Source organism: Hyposmocoma kahamanoa, unplaced genomic scaffold (genome assembly GCF_003589595.1).
Source record: "Hyposmocoma kahamanoa isolate Upper Pololo Valley unplaced genomic scaffold, ASM358959v1 78, whole genome shotgun sequence".
Taxonomy (NCBI): domain Eukaryota; kingdom Metazoa; phylum Arthropoda; class Insecta; order Lepidoptera; family Cosmopterigidae; genus Hyposmocoma; species Hyposmocoma kahamanoa.
In genome coordinates this window covers 6372465-6390770 of record NW_020653945.1, presented here as the reverse complement: position 1 = coordinate 6390770, position 18306 = coordinate 6372465, and the positions used below count along the sequence as shown (strand labels likewise).

Here is an 18306-nt window from a genome sequence, read left to right as displayed (position 1 = left end):
CATATAATATTATGTACATTCTGATGTACACAGGGTCTTAGGTGGTCAAGTAGAATGAAGTATCGTGCAGTAGGTGAATAGACTATGGAAGAAAATAAAGAGTACAAAATTAAATGTAATTTTTATTCATTAATATTATACATTACCTTTCTGTTACATTTACTTATACAAAGTAAACCAACAGACGTGTTAAAAAGATGTATTTACATATTATAAAATACTATCCTATCTTAACTATGACTGAAACATCAATTTCGACACAACACCAGCGTACATACTTTGGTGCGATGCCAAAACAATTTGAAAGATATCCGCGTTTTTTTGGCAATAATTATCATTCGAGATGATAATAATTTTTGACAAAATAAATGAGTATAATTGAGTACGTCGTTCTTAACACTGAGACGCTTAATCGAACGAATGCAGTCCATAAAATTAAGAAGTTGAAGACACAATCGAGCGCCTCTTCAGACAGACATCACTTTATAAACCTATGACCGGCCTTGACACAAAATTGTACACCAAATTCTGACAAAACCAACCCGTCAGCAAATTCTGGATTAGTCACTATTCTACGTATTGCGCATACGTCTTTTGTTTCTGAGAAATAAAATGCCGTATGGCACTCATTTTACATCGTTTGATGTACGATTTACTTCTAATTTTATGTGATGTTATCCTTATGCAAAGTCTTAGCATGTTTCTCATCAAATATGAGATCAATCCAGCAAAGTTCTGAAGAGGCTTTTGATTAGATCAGGTCGAAAGGGTTAAATTTCAGCCTGTCCTTGGAGCCGCTCCTTGTCATTCAGAAACCGAGCTTCTTCAGCGCCTTCAAATCCACGTCGCCGTAGTAATCTTCGCTGTAAAATATTACACGATACACAGTGTTAATTAATTTTATTAAGTGAGAACTTGCCACCATTTAACGAGAAATTGAAAAAGTGTGACATAGAATTGGATTTACTTAATGATTATACCTCTAACTACAGGTTTCTTACCACTTTATGACTTCTCACGAGAACTCATACCGTGTTCTCGAAATATCGGGAAAATAAAAAGAAATCATATCGTGGTAAGAAACTTGTAAGTAATGATAACCATTTAGTGAAGAACCACTAAAGTCTTAAAATGTATATAGTATTTACTTAATAGGTTTTGTAGCCAAATTCTCCAAAACATTTTAATAAATAGAAAACATAATCAACACAAGTCATAGTGAACATACCTGAATACCCAAGGATTTCAGTCGGTGCCATAAAGAACCTTGTGTGTTATTATTAAGTGCTATTTTATACAGTTTTAATAGAAAGCAAGAAAGTTACTGAAACCAAAAAGATTATTTAGAAAGTAACCAGTACAACCAAAGACTGTGGTCGTGAAAGTGGACAGGTGTTAAAGAAAAAGGGTGCATAACTACACTACAAGAATTGTCAATTGAATACACAGCAGTTAATTTTTATATTTTTGTTTATTTTATCACTAAAAATAAAACTTAAGTATTACAGTTTCTATCGAACAACAACACTCAGTCGCAGCGAAATTATTCAGTACAAAATATATTATTTACAAGGTCATGGGGGCCAGAACCAATGATGGAAACTACATCCTCTATCAATTCCTTTGCACAGAACTACTTAGTGATAAATGCACACCTACATCTTAAACGTCCTACTTTTCATTAGGTACATAATGTAATATTATACAGTGGCAAAGATTTCCGGGTTCGACAATGCGTGAGGCTATCAAACTTATACAATACATAAAATAAATATTTCTATCGCGATATGTTCTTTTTAGTTTCCTAGCATGCCTCTTGAAACTGTTTTTAAGAAAAGTATTTGGCAACTAGAATTGAATACAAATCAATCGGCCTCACTAGCTACATTCCAAAATTCTATCAATCTGGAACAGACCTCGCACACCAAGAGCAATATTATTGAAAAAAACTATGGATCTGTATTCATTGCGTATGTGGTTGCTCGTGATGTGCGAAGAAAATCAGTTTTTATTAGAGATGTGAGTATTATAAAAGTTAAGGAATTAGGGTGGGTTGTTTAGTTCTCCTTTTGGGGACGGGGTTTCAGCTGCTTAGGCTGGTTGAGGCGGCTTTGGCTGTCGGCGGAATGGAGGCCGGCCAGCAGCTCGCTCTTCCTGATGGCCTTCAGGTCCAGGTCTCCGTAGTAGTCCTCGCTGAAAATGGACTCGAGCTTACTCGTACTGCCTGCCGCTTCCACCTCATCTCTTAATCTACATTTACATTGTGCGGACAACTTTTACTACATCACTAACTCAGTATTGTGTAACCGATTCTCGTTCAACTAGCAACATCGAGTAAACTACCTTGAAACGGTAACGAGAATTGTACCCGTTCGCTTTTCCAAGTAACATTATCTAACCGTTTGTTTTTCTCGATTACTGTTTCAAATATAAGTATATTTACTCTTACAGCTTGCAATTATGTGGTTTGGAGGTTGAAACTTTCGAAAAAAACATCTTGCTATGTTGTTACCGTTTCTAAGCGAGGCCCTACAATTATTAGATCTGTTAGATAAATATTTGTTATCATTTGTAAGTAGAAATTTGTGTATTTACAAAGGAATCAGCTATCTACGTCACCCGATGACCATTCTAATATTAAAATACTATTTTTCCTAAAGGGAACTAACGAAGTGAAGGGAATACACTGATCTAACAGAAGTGACCGCCCTTCATTCAGCGCGGAAACCGAAAAGCAGCTGACCGGATCCTTTCCTTCCTGCTTTTCAAGACATTGACAACTTACAGTTACGGGCGCACATGGTCAACTAGATACATGAAACAAACGGTCATTAACATGCACAGTTACCCACACCGGGCGACATTGAAAATGGTCGCAGTGTGACCGACTACAGAAGCGTTTTGCCTTAAGTCATGTTAATTTCTACGCTGGCCTAAAATATGTGCCGTAATAGGCGTGCAAGGCTCCGAACCACATAGCCGCCTGGTATTTAGGTGGGCGAACTCAACTGGGCCAACATTTTCTAACCCAGTCTTATCTATCAACGCCAAAGATACCGCTGTCGGTAAAGATATTTGTAGGAGAAAACCAATATGAAACGCAATGTTATTATTTTGAAGTAGTTGTTTAATAAGGCCGGGTCTAGAAAGTCTACGTTTCTAACAAGGCAACTTGTTTAACTACCTACCAAATACGTCAAATCAGCGCGTATAAGAAGCTAACGCCAATTACCTAATTATGTCTCTATAATAAAATATCCTTATTGATAAAGAATTCTGCAGTGCTTATTATACAGTTACAAATTTTAAACTTGTTAAACGTCAATGTACAAATAGTGCGGAAGAAATTGTTAGTCACAGGAATGACATTGGTATGGAGGTGGTTACAGGATCTTAATGTACATTAAGGTGTTAACACTGCACCACATATGACCACAGGTCTGTTGAGAAGAGATCTCAACATGCGTCCAAGTCTTAGTCAAGACTGTTTTACTTGAACGCGGAGAGATTAGATAGATAAAGAATTATCGGCTTACCATCCGGGAACATCTTCGGGGTCTTCGCAGTTGCCTGTGCCGTCAGCATCACCAATCTTGAATACGGTGCCAATGGGGCAACCGTATTCACGGGCTACGCCCTCGAGACAGATGTAGTATTTACGGCAGTCTTCGGGGTGGGCATGTCGGCTGAAGGAGCCGGCGTTTGACACCTCGCCGGGTGGGGGGCAGGAGAAACCGCCCGCTACTTCTGGGAAACACCGGAAAAGGTTACGTGAATAGGGGGTGTGGAAGGCGAAACCGAAACGTAGAACAGCGGCAGCGGTGGTGCTATTTAAGAAGAAAATCGCTAAAAGAAAGATGTGCTCAAAGAATTTCATGTGCTGTTAGAGAAGTGGCATGATTCTCATATGTAAAATGTTTTTCTTTCATCTTATTCTTTTAATCTTGAACATCACACTGACTATATTGTCGTTATATATAAAAATAAGAGTTTGAACAGCATTCAACCCCTATTATAATTTTCAATGACAGAAAATAGAACCTTACCCTCGTTCTTGCATTCAGGGACCTGGTCAGCCCACATGCAGACGCGGGCTTCCCTATCGTAAGCGAGTCCAGGGCTGCACTGGTAACGAGAGGCCTCGCCGTTCCAGCAGTTCCAGAACACGTCGCATTTGGCGCTATCAGGGAAAATACCGTACAGCCTCTCGCAGTGGGTAGTAGAGATTGGAGGTTCTGTGAAAGAATAACATTATATGTGAGTTAAAATGTTTAAAGAAAGAAAATTAATGCTATTTCTTAGAAAAATGTTATTTATTTAAAAATACCGAGTCCGAAGTGTCTCCGTCGACAGATAGGTATAAATAGTAAATGAACAGCGATTAAAACTGACAGATATATTAATCCACGACTAGACTAGACCTGACGCAGACACAAAAAGTAGTTCACGACTAATACCAAAAGAACCATCACGAAGTGGTTCTAGTTCAAGGTTTGAAAACAGAAAATATTCTAAGAAAACTGTAATAATTTATTTTCGTCTTTCAAAACTTTGCATAGATAATATTAAAAACATAAACTGTTATGCAACAAAATGAATATTTGATTAATTCACGACAAAATATCGATATAATATCGCTGCCTTTATGCAATAAAACATTATTTCAATATTGCGTTGAATTACAAGATGATAGAGAGCGCTTTATTCACGATAAAGTTTCGCATGTTCTCTTCGTCGCTGTATGCTTAGTTCAAATTTGTAGTATTCTGCAATACTGCGACAAAAACCAGTAAGTTGTCATCAGATCGCACCTACCTTGATGACCTTCAACGGCAACCTGGTGGACATTCGCAATCTACATAATTTTATTAAATTTATGCAAATTATTGACCTTGACCGTCACTTTATCGTTAGTCAATTTGCCGAGTCGTATTTGGGTACAAGTTATTTCTTAATAAATATGACATGTTATTTCAATATTTAGAAGCTATATAGTCACATGTGATATAAGTATAAAATATAAGTATTCTATTTATGCATGACACAATTATCGCCTAATTTCTTTCATCGAATCTTTAAATCTAACCTCTATCATTACACATATATGTGACATAATTACAAACAAAAAAAAACAAGAATAAACAAACAAGTTCTCTGTATAAATGTCCATAAAAGACCCAAAACTTTGCGCTTTGTTGGATAAAACCATTCTTGTTATCTCTACATGTTTTCAAAAATTTTATTCAAGTTGGTACAAAAAATCCTTACCGAGCTGTGTCCTCTCTCCGCACTCAACGTTGTGGAGATAATCGCAGTTCTCGGTGAGGTACTTTGAGTCGGAAGCGTCGAAGGCGAGACCGTTTCCGCAGGTCTTCAGCTCAGCTACTCCATTATCGCACTTCCAGTATTTGTCACAGGAAATGTGGTGAGGATAAAAGCCGAAGTCGTCCGGGCATTTGAACGTCTCCTGAGCGACCGCTGTAGAATAAAATGTCACAAATAAGTTTGTTACGCTACGTGCATTCGATTACAACAGATTATTTTCAATTGATTAGGTCACAGCGACAAAGCAAAATTTTTTTTTTTTTGTATATAATACCAAGTGACGGAACGAACTGTGAGAAAGTTGTGAAAAAGGTGTAATAAAAATGTGTATTGTAATAAAAATTTGCTGCAAATCTATACAATAATAATTACGATTGAAAGAGTTAATTTTATCAATTTATGTAAACTCGCATCTTGACCGCGCTTGAACCCGCAGGTTGCATAATTTATAGCATATACTTTACGCAAGAGCCAAATATTTGTAAAACTGCCAATATTGCGATACGAAGATGAAGAAAGCGACGCATCCAAACACGATCTTCTTGAATTTTAATTGAAATTACAAAATAAACCACCACAGGGTTTGCTAAGCAGTTATTATGGCACGCAATACATTTTGCAACGCACCGGTCGCGGGCAGGGCCGCTCTTTCTCTCTGGAATGCGACGCGACAAACCTCGTAGCTGTGTCGCAAGCGCACTGCGACATGCGACAACAACGCCTGCGCACAACCACTGTGCAGACATTTAGATCTCTGTCAATGTATTTGTTGTAGTGTGTTATGCACTGCTTCGCGCACGCGTGACTAAGTGTTGTACACGCTGAGAAATAGGCTAACTGTGATAGCAACTTTTTCTATGTAATTTAGATATTGTTCGCTAAATTACACTGAGCAAATGCAACAGTACGAAATCTAGTTGTTGCGGCATCAGTTTCTTGCACTAGATAGTAACTTGCATTAAAATTTTCTTTTAAACTAAAATAGTTTTACGTAACAGTTTTGGTCCTATCACTAACTCCAATACATTTTTCTGCAACTGGCGATGTATAACCAACTATTCTGCGATTGAAAAAATATACCACTACAGAGATTACCCAAAAACATGGCGGATGTTCAACAATTTCGAATTAGTCCACTATTCTTTTCTCTAGTCATTGTTCCTGAGTGTCTCGGTAAGTAGTACCATAAAGTGCCTCATGAAAAAGTTGCTCCAGGGAAGTACTGCGTTAGTATTGTGTAATCATTAGCGGGATCCAGTTTTGAAGGGTAAGGGTGCTGGTGAAATTACAGGCGCAATGGCAGTGCCCGTGAGATTTGTGAGATTTGTGGTTTAAAGCTGTGAGTGGCACTGTAACTGCAGGCGCACGAGTAATTCGTTCCATCACTTGGTGGCATAAAAAAGTAATTCTAAACAATACCAACCAATCTGTACCTATAATTGAAGGGCTTCTCTACTTTTTATTACTTCATAGCTCATTGATGTGCAAAACGTTTCGACTGCCTTCCCAGATTTCTTCTGTTATGTCACAATTGTGGACCGGTTAACATTTACAACTTACTGGGACCTAGCTCATCCACACAATTTTGCAATGGTAGTACTCTAGCGTATGTATCATAGCACCAGTTTGTTTTAATTCCATTGCCTACTTTACGTATCTAGCTGTCTTTATTCTCAAACAACATCGTTGAAAGAACAAAACATTGTGTTGGTGTCCGATATTTACAGTAACAATATCTCTGACACTATAGACTTTTATGTAATAGACAGTTATTTATTTGAAAAGCTGGCAGCACCTGGTTTCATAATAATACACCAATGAATAATCCACAAACAGTACACGGTGTAACGAATTAAGTGGCACACATACATTTTTGATGCGTCTAATGACCTGTGGGTCATTATTATGGAGGCGTTGAAGAAATGTTCAATAGGTAGAACATGGTTGCGATATGTGTGCATAGGAAAGTAGGTGTATAGACAATATGTGTCCATAGACACTAATTACTCCGTGTAATCGTCAACAACTGACTTTGTAGATTGTTAGTGTTGCAAAATGAGGACTATTGTGCACCCAGTGTCATTAGCATTTTAAATTCTGCCATAGTACGAAGTGATAAAGAGGAATAACAAATCTAGATACATTTGCTCAATGCAACTGCTTGGTAAACAATTCAGAGTTGGATACCTACTCATATGTCGTTTTTTTTTCTTTTAACACACACATAGTCCCGCATTAGCGAAACCTTGTATCGCGGGTGCCATGGACACACATAAGTAGACAACCACAAATTACACCCAAACTCACGAGAGAAATAAATGTAGGCCATACAAATATTTCTCCCGCACCGGGACCTCTGCGTGGCAATCCAGCTTGGTAACCATTCGGCCATGGAGGCAGTTAATGTCGTAATAAAAGTCCGACAGCAATTAAATATGTTACAGATTGAAATTATTATCGATTCGTAAATAAATTGCCATGTTTACATTAGCTCGGTATTTCAATTCCAAATATATTTTACTCGGCTATTTACAACCTCGTCAACCTTTCTTGTAAATGTAAACGACACTATCGAGGTAAACCACAATTGCTATGGATGCCTGGGATTCCTGGCCAGTGAGGCAAACCAGTGGCAGCAGTCGAAATTAGACCAACCTTTACGATAATTTGGTCTATTTCCCCATGTTTGCATATTTTACGCCAATTACACAGGTCTTATTCAACTTTGGCAACAAATTCTTTGATGTTTTTGCGATTATCTTTATAACTGATCAGTGACCAAATAGACGTGGAAAGAAATTGTTTGTAAACAGAGTGTGAAAATGTGATTTTTGAGTATTACATCTACTTTATAGCTGTTTAATTGATAACAATATAGTGGGCTAAATTTGTAAACTTCGAAACCTCCGTTAATGCGAACTTTTGAGGCACAAAAAACAAAATTTCTAGAAATAATTATGTACAATAATTGCCCGATATAGCGCTTGAAAACTAAAAAAAAGAATTTCGTTGAAAATGAAGTTACGAGGTTTCAAATTTTGCCGACGACATACAGTATAGGGTCGACATGAGATCGATTGTGCATACTGTCGTGAAAAGGAGATTAGTGAACAAAAGCTCTGCGCCAAGTTCGGTTTCGTCACCGTAACACGTTCTATTAAGACATTTTCAAGTGTATCTACCGATGTGATTGACACGCCTAGTATGATATAGGAAACCGGGACACGCGCGGCGGCCTGTGACGTTGCGCAAGCGGGGGTGTCACCAGAGCCCTGCGGCTGCGCGCGCGCACGCTCACATAATTATCGATTTGTCACTTACGCAGTTACTACCTTGTTATGAGAACTTACGCAACAACTTACGCATTTGTCGTAATTATCCAGTTTTGGGTTACTAGTGTATGTTTTTGTACGAGTTACTGCCATTATTATTAATTGCGAAATTTATATGGGTCAAGCTTGATGTTAACACACTTTCATGGTAGAATCTCGAGTGACATTTTGTTTCATCATATTATTTTATCTTTTTTTTATAACACTAAGTGCCGAAACGAACAAAGCGTGCGCCAGGTGGTAAGCGACACGCCTGTCCATAACAGTTGCAGTGCCACTCAGAGCTTTAAATCACAAAGAAATGAGGGCCATTGCCACTACGCCCGACACCCTGAAACATAACGACTCATCCGTAGAACAAAAATGTATGTGCAAGATTCCTTGTTCTGAGAACATAGTACATTTCGTTCGTTCTTCTTCGCTGTGGATGTCAGATCGACGGTTGTTTGATTTTATATTTCCAAAACGAATAAGGTATATAAATTCTCAAAACACCTTTGCATGGGCCTTAGTTTGAATATCGATATTATTCTCCTAATGTACCTATTCTCTTTTCGCTATATAATCACAACGGACTCTGTTCTTCGGACGAGTCGGTAAGTTCAGAAGTCCCATGTGCATTTCACCAGCACCTTACCCTTCGAAACCGGGACGCAGTAATGCTCACACCTGGACTAACTCTTTCACAAGGACCTCTAGTGCTACTTAATCTTATTTATTATTATCATTGGATAACATGGATCTCGACAACCTTAAACTATTAGAAATATTTCGATGTGTTAATTATGACAATTAATCGATGTTGATGAAGCAAGAAATAGGTATAATGGATGACCCATTCGCTATAATAAGTTATCTCACCGAAATTTGTTCAAGTTATTTGTGCAGTCATGTTAACAAAAGAGCAAACATTTGCTACATTCTCATAAGCACTATCCAATATTAAAGGTCGCGTTAAGTAATACAGGTGAAAGCCCCCAAGCTGACCTACCCAAGATGTCGAATGTAGGCGAACTTTCGATTTCGTTATCGATGCTGATGCGATGCGCAGACCCGGTGTCGTAATCTCCGACCTTTACGCGAAACTAAAACACATCTGTCTAATAAAATATTATTTGCCTACGCAGCTAATCTAATCTGGTTGATCAATTCTTATTATAATGATATATGAGGCTTCAAAGGCAATGAATGTGCACGAATTTATTAAAAGAAAAAGTGTTTAGTTGCCATTTAACTATGTGGCATCTTTTTTGGGGGAAATTTGTGTTATGTTTATTCTAGAACGGTAGTAGCTTGGTGGGAAAATGGCTGCTTCTCAGTTAAGGGATCGACGATTTGAATCCTTACGTACATAACGTATGATTTTTTTCCTCTCGCTAACGATCAAGATAAACATCGTGATGGAATCTATTTATGGAAAAAGGTCCATAACATCATCAGAGAACATTAAATTTATCGATATTTTATGCTATTACCATTGACATAAGGTATAAATTTCAATATTTTGAAAGGCAGAAAGAAATGCCTCACTTCGCTCCAAGGTCGGAATCAGAAATTTGCAATTTATACCTTATTTTAATTGAAATAGCATAAAATATACATTCATAAATTTAATTTTTGTTATTTATCGTGACATACTATCGCCTAAACTCTAATGGAATTCTAAAATTTCAATAAAAGTTATTTTCAAAAAAGGAATATATCACAATTATTAAGAAAAACAAAAGGAGGACTGTTAGTGATAAACAAATAGATGAATAAATTAATATTTTTAACGCATCAGTCAATCGTCTCGCAAAAAAGACGAATAAAAAGAATCACAAGCACGCAACGCATTCTAAGAGTAATTTCTTTAATTGTACTCTAAGAGAAATTATTATGACACGACGCTGTGAATGTCCGAAAATGACGTAACTTTTAAAATAGTATTAGATAACTATTGTTGACTACGCCAGTGAAAGTATCTTCAGAGAATACAATGTAACATATCTCAACAACTTAATGGGGGCATTTCGTTAACACGCGCATCCTTTCGGTCCCGGCGCGTCGTGATGACATGAAACATAAATTCTCGTATGTTCCATTTAGTCATGCGATGTAATAATAGTAAGTGATATCTAATGTTCGGAGCGCGGAGAAAGTTCAACACCAATCATCCTTTTTTTTTCTTCAAAAGAACTCCTATGTGGTTACTGATTTTATAATAAAATCATAATTATAACCAATATTAAGTTTATATTAAAAACAGTAAGATAATATTTTCAGCCAATTACAATAAATATTATAAATATTTGACGCACCAAAAACCGTTAACTTTTCTCTTTTGTTCGCAAAATAAAAAATATAATGATAATATTAACCGGACTGCCATGCAGAGGTTCGAGGTTCGATTCCCGGGCCGGGAGAAATAGTTGTAAGACCTACAATTATTGAGTGAGTTTGGGTGTAATTTGTGGTCGTCTATGTGTGTGGCCATGGCACCCGCGATACAGGGTTTCCCTAGTGCGGGGCTATGTTGAGTGTGTGCGTTATTTTATAATATGAATATAATTAAATGTAAAATTTATTGTTATTTAATGTAATCGTAAACTGTGACTGACTTAAATAAAAATAAATGTTTCGTAATAGCCACTATTAAAGCCGACGACAAATTACGAGTCATACATACGATCATTGGAACATATGCGTTGGCGCAGTGGGGCAACTTGGTTTAATAGGGACTCGTGAAATATTTTCCTAATTATTTCAAAATTATAATCTTATTACATTCATTTATTTTATTTCTTTAGTGAGATTCTGCTATCATGTTGTCTAATCTTGATTAAAATATGATCCTACACCGAAAAAACTATGAATTCATGGCGCCAATTCATAGAATAAACAAGTTTTATTACTTGTAATACTAATGTGAAAGACAGCTACACTAATGACCTCAAAGTAAGGAACTCCCAGTACAGTGAGAATCAGAAAATCGGAAATCACTCCGAGGCTTAGCACACCCAGGCTAGAATCAATTTAGAAAAATGATTATAGCAGTAGAGCTCCTTGTAAAAGAGTTCGTCTAGGGAAGTACTGCCATCTTACCTTTTTCTGCCGCCAAGCGGTAATGTGAGCATTACTGCGTTCCGGTTTTGAAAGGGTAAGGGTGCTGGTGAAATTACAGGCACATGGAACTTGTTAACTTATGCCTCAGGGTGACTGGCGCAGTTCAATGCCCTCGCTATTTAAAGCTCTGAGTGGCTCAGCAACTGCTATGGACAGATTTGTCGCTTACCAACAGGCGCATGACTTGTTGATTCCGTCACTTAATATCATAAAAAAATTCTATTCCCAAATTATTATATCGAGAAAACTCGAGTAGGGTCACCGAGGTCATCAGTTTATCTTACTTACTTTTCTCTTATTACATTTTTAAGCCTTGCAATAGGTACCGTTTCTTAAAAACATATAAAAATATTATGTTTCAAAATATACGCTAATAACTCTCGTTAACACCTTATAATGCATGCATGTTAGTCATGACGTAAACAAGGCATTTGAAAAATGCCGACAACTTACAAACTACGGAATCGTAAAAAATAGCAACAATGCACGGGACTAAGAGGTTATTTATACCTCCATTTGTCAAGGACAGACAATCTCCAAATGCACCTACCACTTACCTGTGTTAAGCCGATAGCTTTACGACAAATACGTGCTACAAGCGTGAAACCGTTAAACGCACGACATAATGATGAATAATTGTTGGAAAAGTTTGACAACGCTTGGAATTTTATTGCACTCAATACATAACGTACTTTGTACGATATTTCTTAAAAAAATAGTATCGTATTGTATAAGTCGAAAACCAAAAAGAACTTCTCTATGATATGGCATAAACAGCCAAGTGTATGAAACACAGACTCAACAAAGATAGCCTTTAGATATCTTGTATTAGCCTCAAACTTGTTAGATATCATCGAAGGGAATGTTAAAAAATTCTATTTCCGTTGCATTGTCTTATTGAATTGTTAATTACAAGTCGACTTCCGGCAAGACAGTGACCTCTTACATCAGAAGAAGACCTTTTGTTAGATAACCCGACATGTATTCCGAATTTAAAACAGTTTCTTACAAGCGTAGAGTGTTGTCCCATAAAAATAAAGCATTTTAATGCAATTTACGTAACTACATTAGAATACTTTCTCGAACAAAAAAGCGAGATCAGTAATGCTTTATAAAATGAATTTTGGTAACGTGTGTTAAGTTATGAGTGAACAATCCCGAATATTTATATAAACGTATCTATCTCGAACAATCTCTTTATTTAGAACCTTGCAGTCTATGCTTTTATTCATTTTCTATTCCCAATCAATTACATGTCACACTTAATGGATCGGGCAGTCACTCCGCAATCATCCACTTACGTTCAATTAGAGAGAGCAGCAAATTACTTAGTAGGTGCTTAACTAAATAGCTCGATCTCGTTTGTGTCTCGATTCGTTTAACACTCTTACTCTATATTATTTTTCACTTTTGTATCTCGAGCTCTTATTATGTCATCGATCGTAACTTGCGCCAGTTTTAAATAACACTTGTTTAAATAACGATTTTCTGTTATTTTTGACTCAAAGTTTTTTTCTTGACAACTTTCATTTTTATACCAGTTTTTTGCAGACATTTGCAATTATTTTACTATTGTCAACATGTTCTCACTTGTCCATATGTAGGCATGAAAATGTATATTGTTCATGAACAATAAACCCTTAATCTCACGTTTTTCATGTAATTGCCTCTTACGTATCATAGGAATCTTGTGGATAACAATTACGACGTTTAACACCGACCATTATCGTAATAAACTCGTGTTCATCACACAATTATGAGAGATGGTCATCAGCCCGTCATATTCACTGCGCACTCAAGCAACTGAATAATTTTCACCCATTTTCTTCTCTACAGATTCCAGCACGCACTACGAGAACGATTTAATTGGATACCTTCACGCTTGCCTTAATAACTTTATGAATATTTGATTGAAATGAAGATACGAACAATCTTCTTATCGACATTGCAATTGTAATAATTTTAATTCTTAAAGAAATTTGATGAAGCGATAATTCCAGCATAAAAATAAATAAACATTACACTTACAACAATAGATAAATTTTACCATCAGGTGTAAATAATTAAAATTCCCATCGTTTTAGGTTAAAGAAAATGTTAGTGTTACGCAAAGCGACCCGTGAGAACTGGGTACGTGTAGAAAATCCTAAACAATGTCATAAGTCACGCTGCACGAAGTGGACGATACTTTGAATGGCCTTAACCAAAATGAAAATTATAAGTAACTATCTAAAAACAGTGCATTCGCACCATCATTAAGTCTCCATTTGTCAATATCCAATTCTTGCTGTGTATAAATTTACAGCTTTTCTGCTGTTTCTCTTATAAACATGTAATGTATGTGTAATATGTTATGACTTCTACATTTAGAAACAAATAAACTTCCTGCCAGCTGCAGCTGATTACAAAATCTGATGATAATTTGTTTTTAGTGCAGAAACGCGAGTGTTTTCTATCAATACTAAGACAGGAAGAATTACCATTTTCGCTACGAAAGTGTGTTAAAGTTAGCAGAAAAGCTGCAAACAAATACACAGAAAAAGGTGCATCCATCAAATTAAAATTAGTGAGTAATATAGTCGTTTTCTGTACATTTTGCAAGATTTAAAACACCTTCGACGTTACTAACATTACTTTGTAAAAATTATATTCAAACGTGATTTTATTTTTGCGATATTTTTTATTAATTTTTAGTTACCAGTAAGTACTACAAATATAAGCTATATAGTACAACCAATTTGTTACACTACGAGTATGTATACGTATCATGCTATAGACCAAAGTATAAAATCGGAATAGATACGACGCCTAACTTTATAGAATTACATGTTCAATGAGCCTTGACTTTAGTAAATTGCCTTTGAAACGAACAATTTACGATAGAAAGTTAGGCTTTCAATAAGGAGTGCATGCTTTCTTTAGCATTGCTAATTTTATAGCTCCATAGTAGTCGAGCGATTATTGTCATTTGCCGTGTTGCCTTCCTGTCCATCGATCAATTACTCCAGGATGTCGTGATGTGATGACAATTGGAAATCAACTTGGAAAGGAAACTATTGTACGGGAATCATATATATATATATATATATATATATATATCGTATATATTACGAGGTTTATTAGGAATTGCAATGCCTTACGAAGAATTTGATTAAAATAGGATATGAATAGTTTGTAGAGTTTTTAGAGAGAAGAGTAGTAACAGTAGAGCTTCTTGTGAAAGTGTTCGTGCAGGGAAGTACTACCAACTTAACTATTACTGCTGCCAAGCAGTAATGTGAGCATTACTGCGTTTCGGTTTTGATGGGCTAGAGTGGTGATGAAATTACACGTAGATGGTACTTCTCAACTTATGTCTCAGAGTGACGGGCGCAGTGGCGTTGCCTCTCAGATCCTTGCGATTTGCATGTGACGGGACGACCAAGTCGTGCGCCTGGTGATAAGCGACACGCCTACCCATAACAACTGCAGTGCCACATAGAGCTTTAAATCGCAAAGATCTTAAAGACACTGCCACTGCGCCCGTCACTCTGAGACATAAGTTGACAAGCCCCATGTGCCTGTAAATCACCAGTGCCCTTACCTTTCTAAAGTGGAACGCAGTAATGCTGACGTTACTGCTTGGCGGCAGAAATAGGTAAGGTGACAGCACTTCCCTGAACGAACTATTTCACAAAGTGCTCTACTGCTAATAAAATGAGCATATGTGGGCCGGATAAATGAGGCGCAATAGGCACAAACTGGTAAACACGTGATGGGAAATGCAATAGGAGGCGTCAGTATCTACTGACGCCTCCTATATCCCCCCTAAAAGATAAGCTAGAGCTAACTACAGGTCCCTACTGAATAGTTGGACTCTTGTTAGAACTCACAGGAATGATTGAAGAAGGCTTATGCCAAAAGCCACGCTGTGTTAAGAGATATACTAAAGCTTCCTAAGACCCAGCAAACTGCAATGCGAAAAGGGCTAAACGCCCAGGGTACGTTAAAATATGCTACGACTAAATATAATACTAATTACGTGCTTCAGGCCCAAGCAAGTAAGTCATGTTTTCTAGATACCCTGTTGTCATGTGGGATTTATGGCGCTAAATTTGAATGCGATATTTTCATTATAATGTACAATAGAAGTTTACGAGATCTTAGGAATATTATTGTCTGGATGTGAATCACTTCACATTTTATATACATTTTGATATACACGGGACCCTAGGAGGGAACCGGGACTCAACTAAAAAGGCTTAATAAATAAATACATAAATATATGTGTTACAAACCTGCCAGTGTAGTAATATTTTCTTAAATTTACGAAATCATCAAAATGTTTAAAAAATGCAAATTTTTTTAACTTTTTGTAATTTATATTCATTTTTATAAACACCATAGAGTATAGTGTTAAAGGCCTTGTTAGAAGTTAAGAATAAAAAAATATTCAATTTGTAACAACGTATGATGAAACATTAGTGTATATTTAGTGTATATTACTTCATTAACACGTATTGGTTTTAGAATAGCCTCAAGTAATAAGGTTGAAGTTACGAAAAATATATGTAAATCGTAACATTTGGATTATTGGGCAACTAATTAGCACAGGTATGTATAAAAACGTGATTATTGCAAAATACTGCCGATAATTTTTTTTTTTTTTGGAAAATGCATGCCACTGTTAAAGGACGTTTTGACTAGCATAAGATGATCATTTTCAAAACGGAAAGAGAATTTCCTAAATTGACAATTATGTCAATTTGCTTTTTTAATCATTTGCATACAATAACGAAATGATTAAATAATTACGTAAAATCCATTATTTTTAAACTTGGTATCCATATTACCAATAAAACTTTCACATTTCTTACAATAAACAAGAATAAAATTAAAATTTACTGTGGCTTGGTGAATAAAAAGTATCAATTCCAATTAATTTTTTCACTCTCTTTCTAATCGTAAAGCGACATTCCCATTAAATTCTATTGTAATTTTAACAACCTCTACGTCTCAGGTTGTGTAATTAATCAACTAGGCCAATGGCTACTTAATTAATTAAATTACCCGTTTTTGAACTAAATCTTAAATAAATGCAATGGCTAATGTTTATGGTAATTCAACCACAACACCTTTCTATTTGTGCGGAAGGAAAGATCTAGTCTCAACAAAACGAATGGGTGCCAGTTTCGCACCTTGTTCTCTGTATTTGCTGTTGAGTACTTATTATTGAAGTAATTTACGACCTCTCGGCACTGCATAACACCCCTGTTATTGATATGATTGGTGGATATTGTCATGAGAAAGTAGCACCCCTAGATAACAAGTATGAGAAAAGTGTGAACCCGACCGCACCAAATCGATCGTTACACCACATCAACTGCAATTTCTCTTCTCTCAACACTTATTGCGCTCGCGCAATTGCAACCGCGTTGTGTGGAAACGGTGATAACGATCACACTTCAGCTTTCACGATCGAAATGAAACTTTAATGGCGATTCGATCGATATCAACTGATAGAGTATTCCTCTGTCACTGGACACTCGGCGCACCCTAAATAGTTCAAATTTTACGTACCCACGCCGAGGGCGGCAGCTAGCACTATTAAACACCGTGAATTCATGGTAAACTGTAAGTCCTTGCACAGGAGGAGTGGACACTGTAACGTTCGAGCACACACTGCGAGCGGGTGAATGGGCGACTGAGGCTTTTATATCGGGTAGGCGTACGCGTCGCAGCGGACGGTGAAAACCGACGTCGCTGCCCGCGCAGCCGCAGCGCAAGCGAACGCATGCCGCCGCAGGGGTTGCAACCTCTTCTATCCAAACAAATAAATGCATCCTGATCCAACATCGTACATAACAAACAATTACACTACAAACAAGTTGCAATGAAGTATATGCAGTCACCATAATCAGATTGAGTTTTCGTTAAAAACCCAACAACATAAAGCTACAATGTTGTTTATGGATTTGTTGTTTGATACCGCATCCTTAATAAGGCTACACACTTCAAGAGAGAGGTTAAACGATTCTACTAACGAAATTCGTCGGTAACTACTTTACGCTTATATACGAGTGTTTTAAAATTTCACTTATCCATAATTTGTTTTATGTACTTCGTGTTATTATAAGAATAATACGAACTACTTTCATGTGATAAAAAGCACTTTTGACGTAATGCTTACATGTGGCTATAATATATCAATGGTACATTTATTTCTAGATTTGATTATTTGTAGTGTATATTCTAATTATTAATGCGTTCGTAATGTACAGGTAAGATAAAATAAAAGCTTAAATACTAGAAAGTAGAACTAGGATTAAATAATATGAATAAAATAGGGTCCCCGCGACAGGTGCCCAAGATGCAGGCAGCGTTCCCCCTTTGTAACGCTATGCTAATGCGTTGGGCAAGGTAGCTGCCCAAGGGTTTCTCAGACAGTGTATTAATTTAATTTAATACGTTCGTATTAACTTGACGTCATGAAATTGTCGTTGAAAAAAAAAACACTAAAAATGTTAACGACGTTGAATTTTGCCTTGTAAAGGCAACGCCCATA

At 36.7% G+C, this 18306-nt stretch overlaps 1 protein-coding gene across 3 annotated transcripts; it reads right to left on the bottom strand.

Annotated features, from left to right (window-relative positions):
- Positions 1-796: 796 nt before the first annotated feature.
- LOC113233406 (protein obstructor-E) lies at positions 797-17440 on the bottom strand. Of its 3 annotated transcripts, none has more exons than XM_026468535.1 (5): positions 17322-17440; positions 5269-5478; positions 4047-4235; positions 3537-3747; positions 797-863 (listed from the first exon to the last, which is right to left on the bottom strand). In XM_026468535.1, exons 1-5 carry the CDS (start codon positions 17365-17367, stop codon positions 809-811), a joined length of 711 nt encoding a protein of 236 aa, XP_026324320.1. In that variant the 5' UTR covers positions 17368-17440; the 3' UTR covers positions 797-808. The 3 variants fall into 3 exon arrangements, with proteins under 3 accessions (XP_026324320.1, XP_026324318.1, XP_026324319.1); XM_026468533.1 differs by lacking the exon at positions 797-863 and adding an exon at positions 1723-2193; XM_026468534.1 differs by lacking the exon at positions 797-863 and adding an exon at positions 1723-2193 and having other exon boundaries at positions 3537-3744.
- Between the last annotated feature and the right edge of the window lie 866 nt (positions 17441-18306).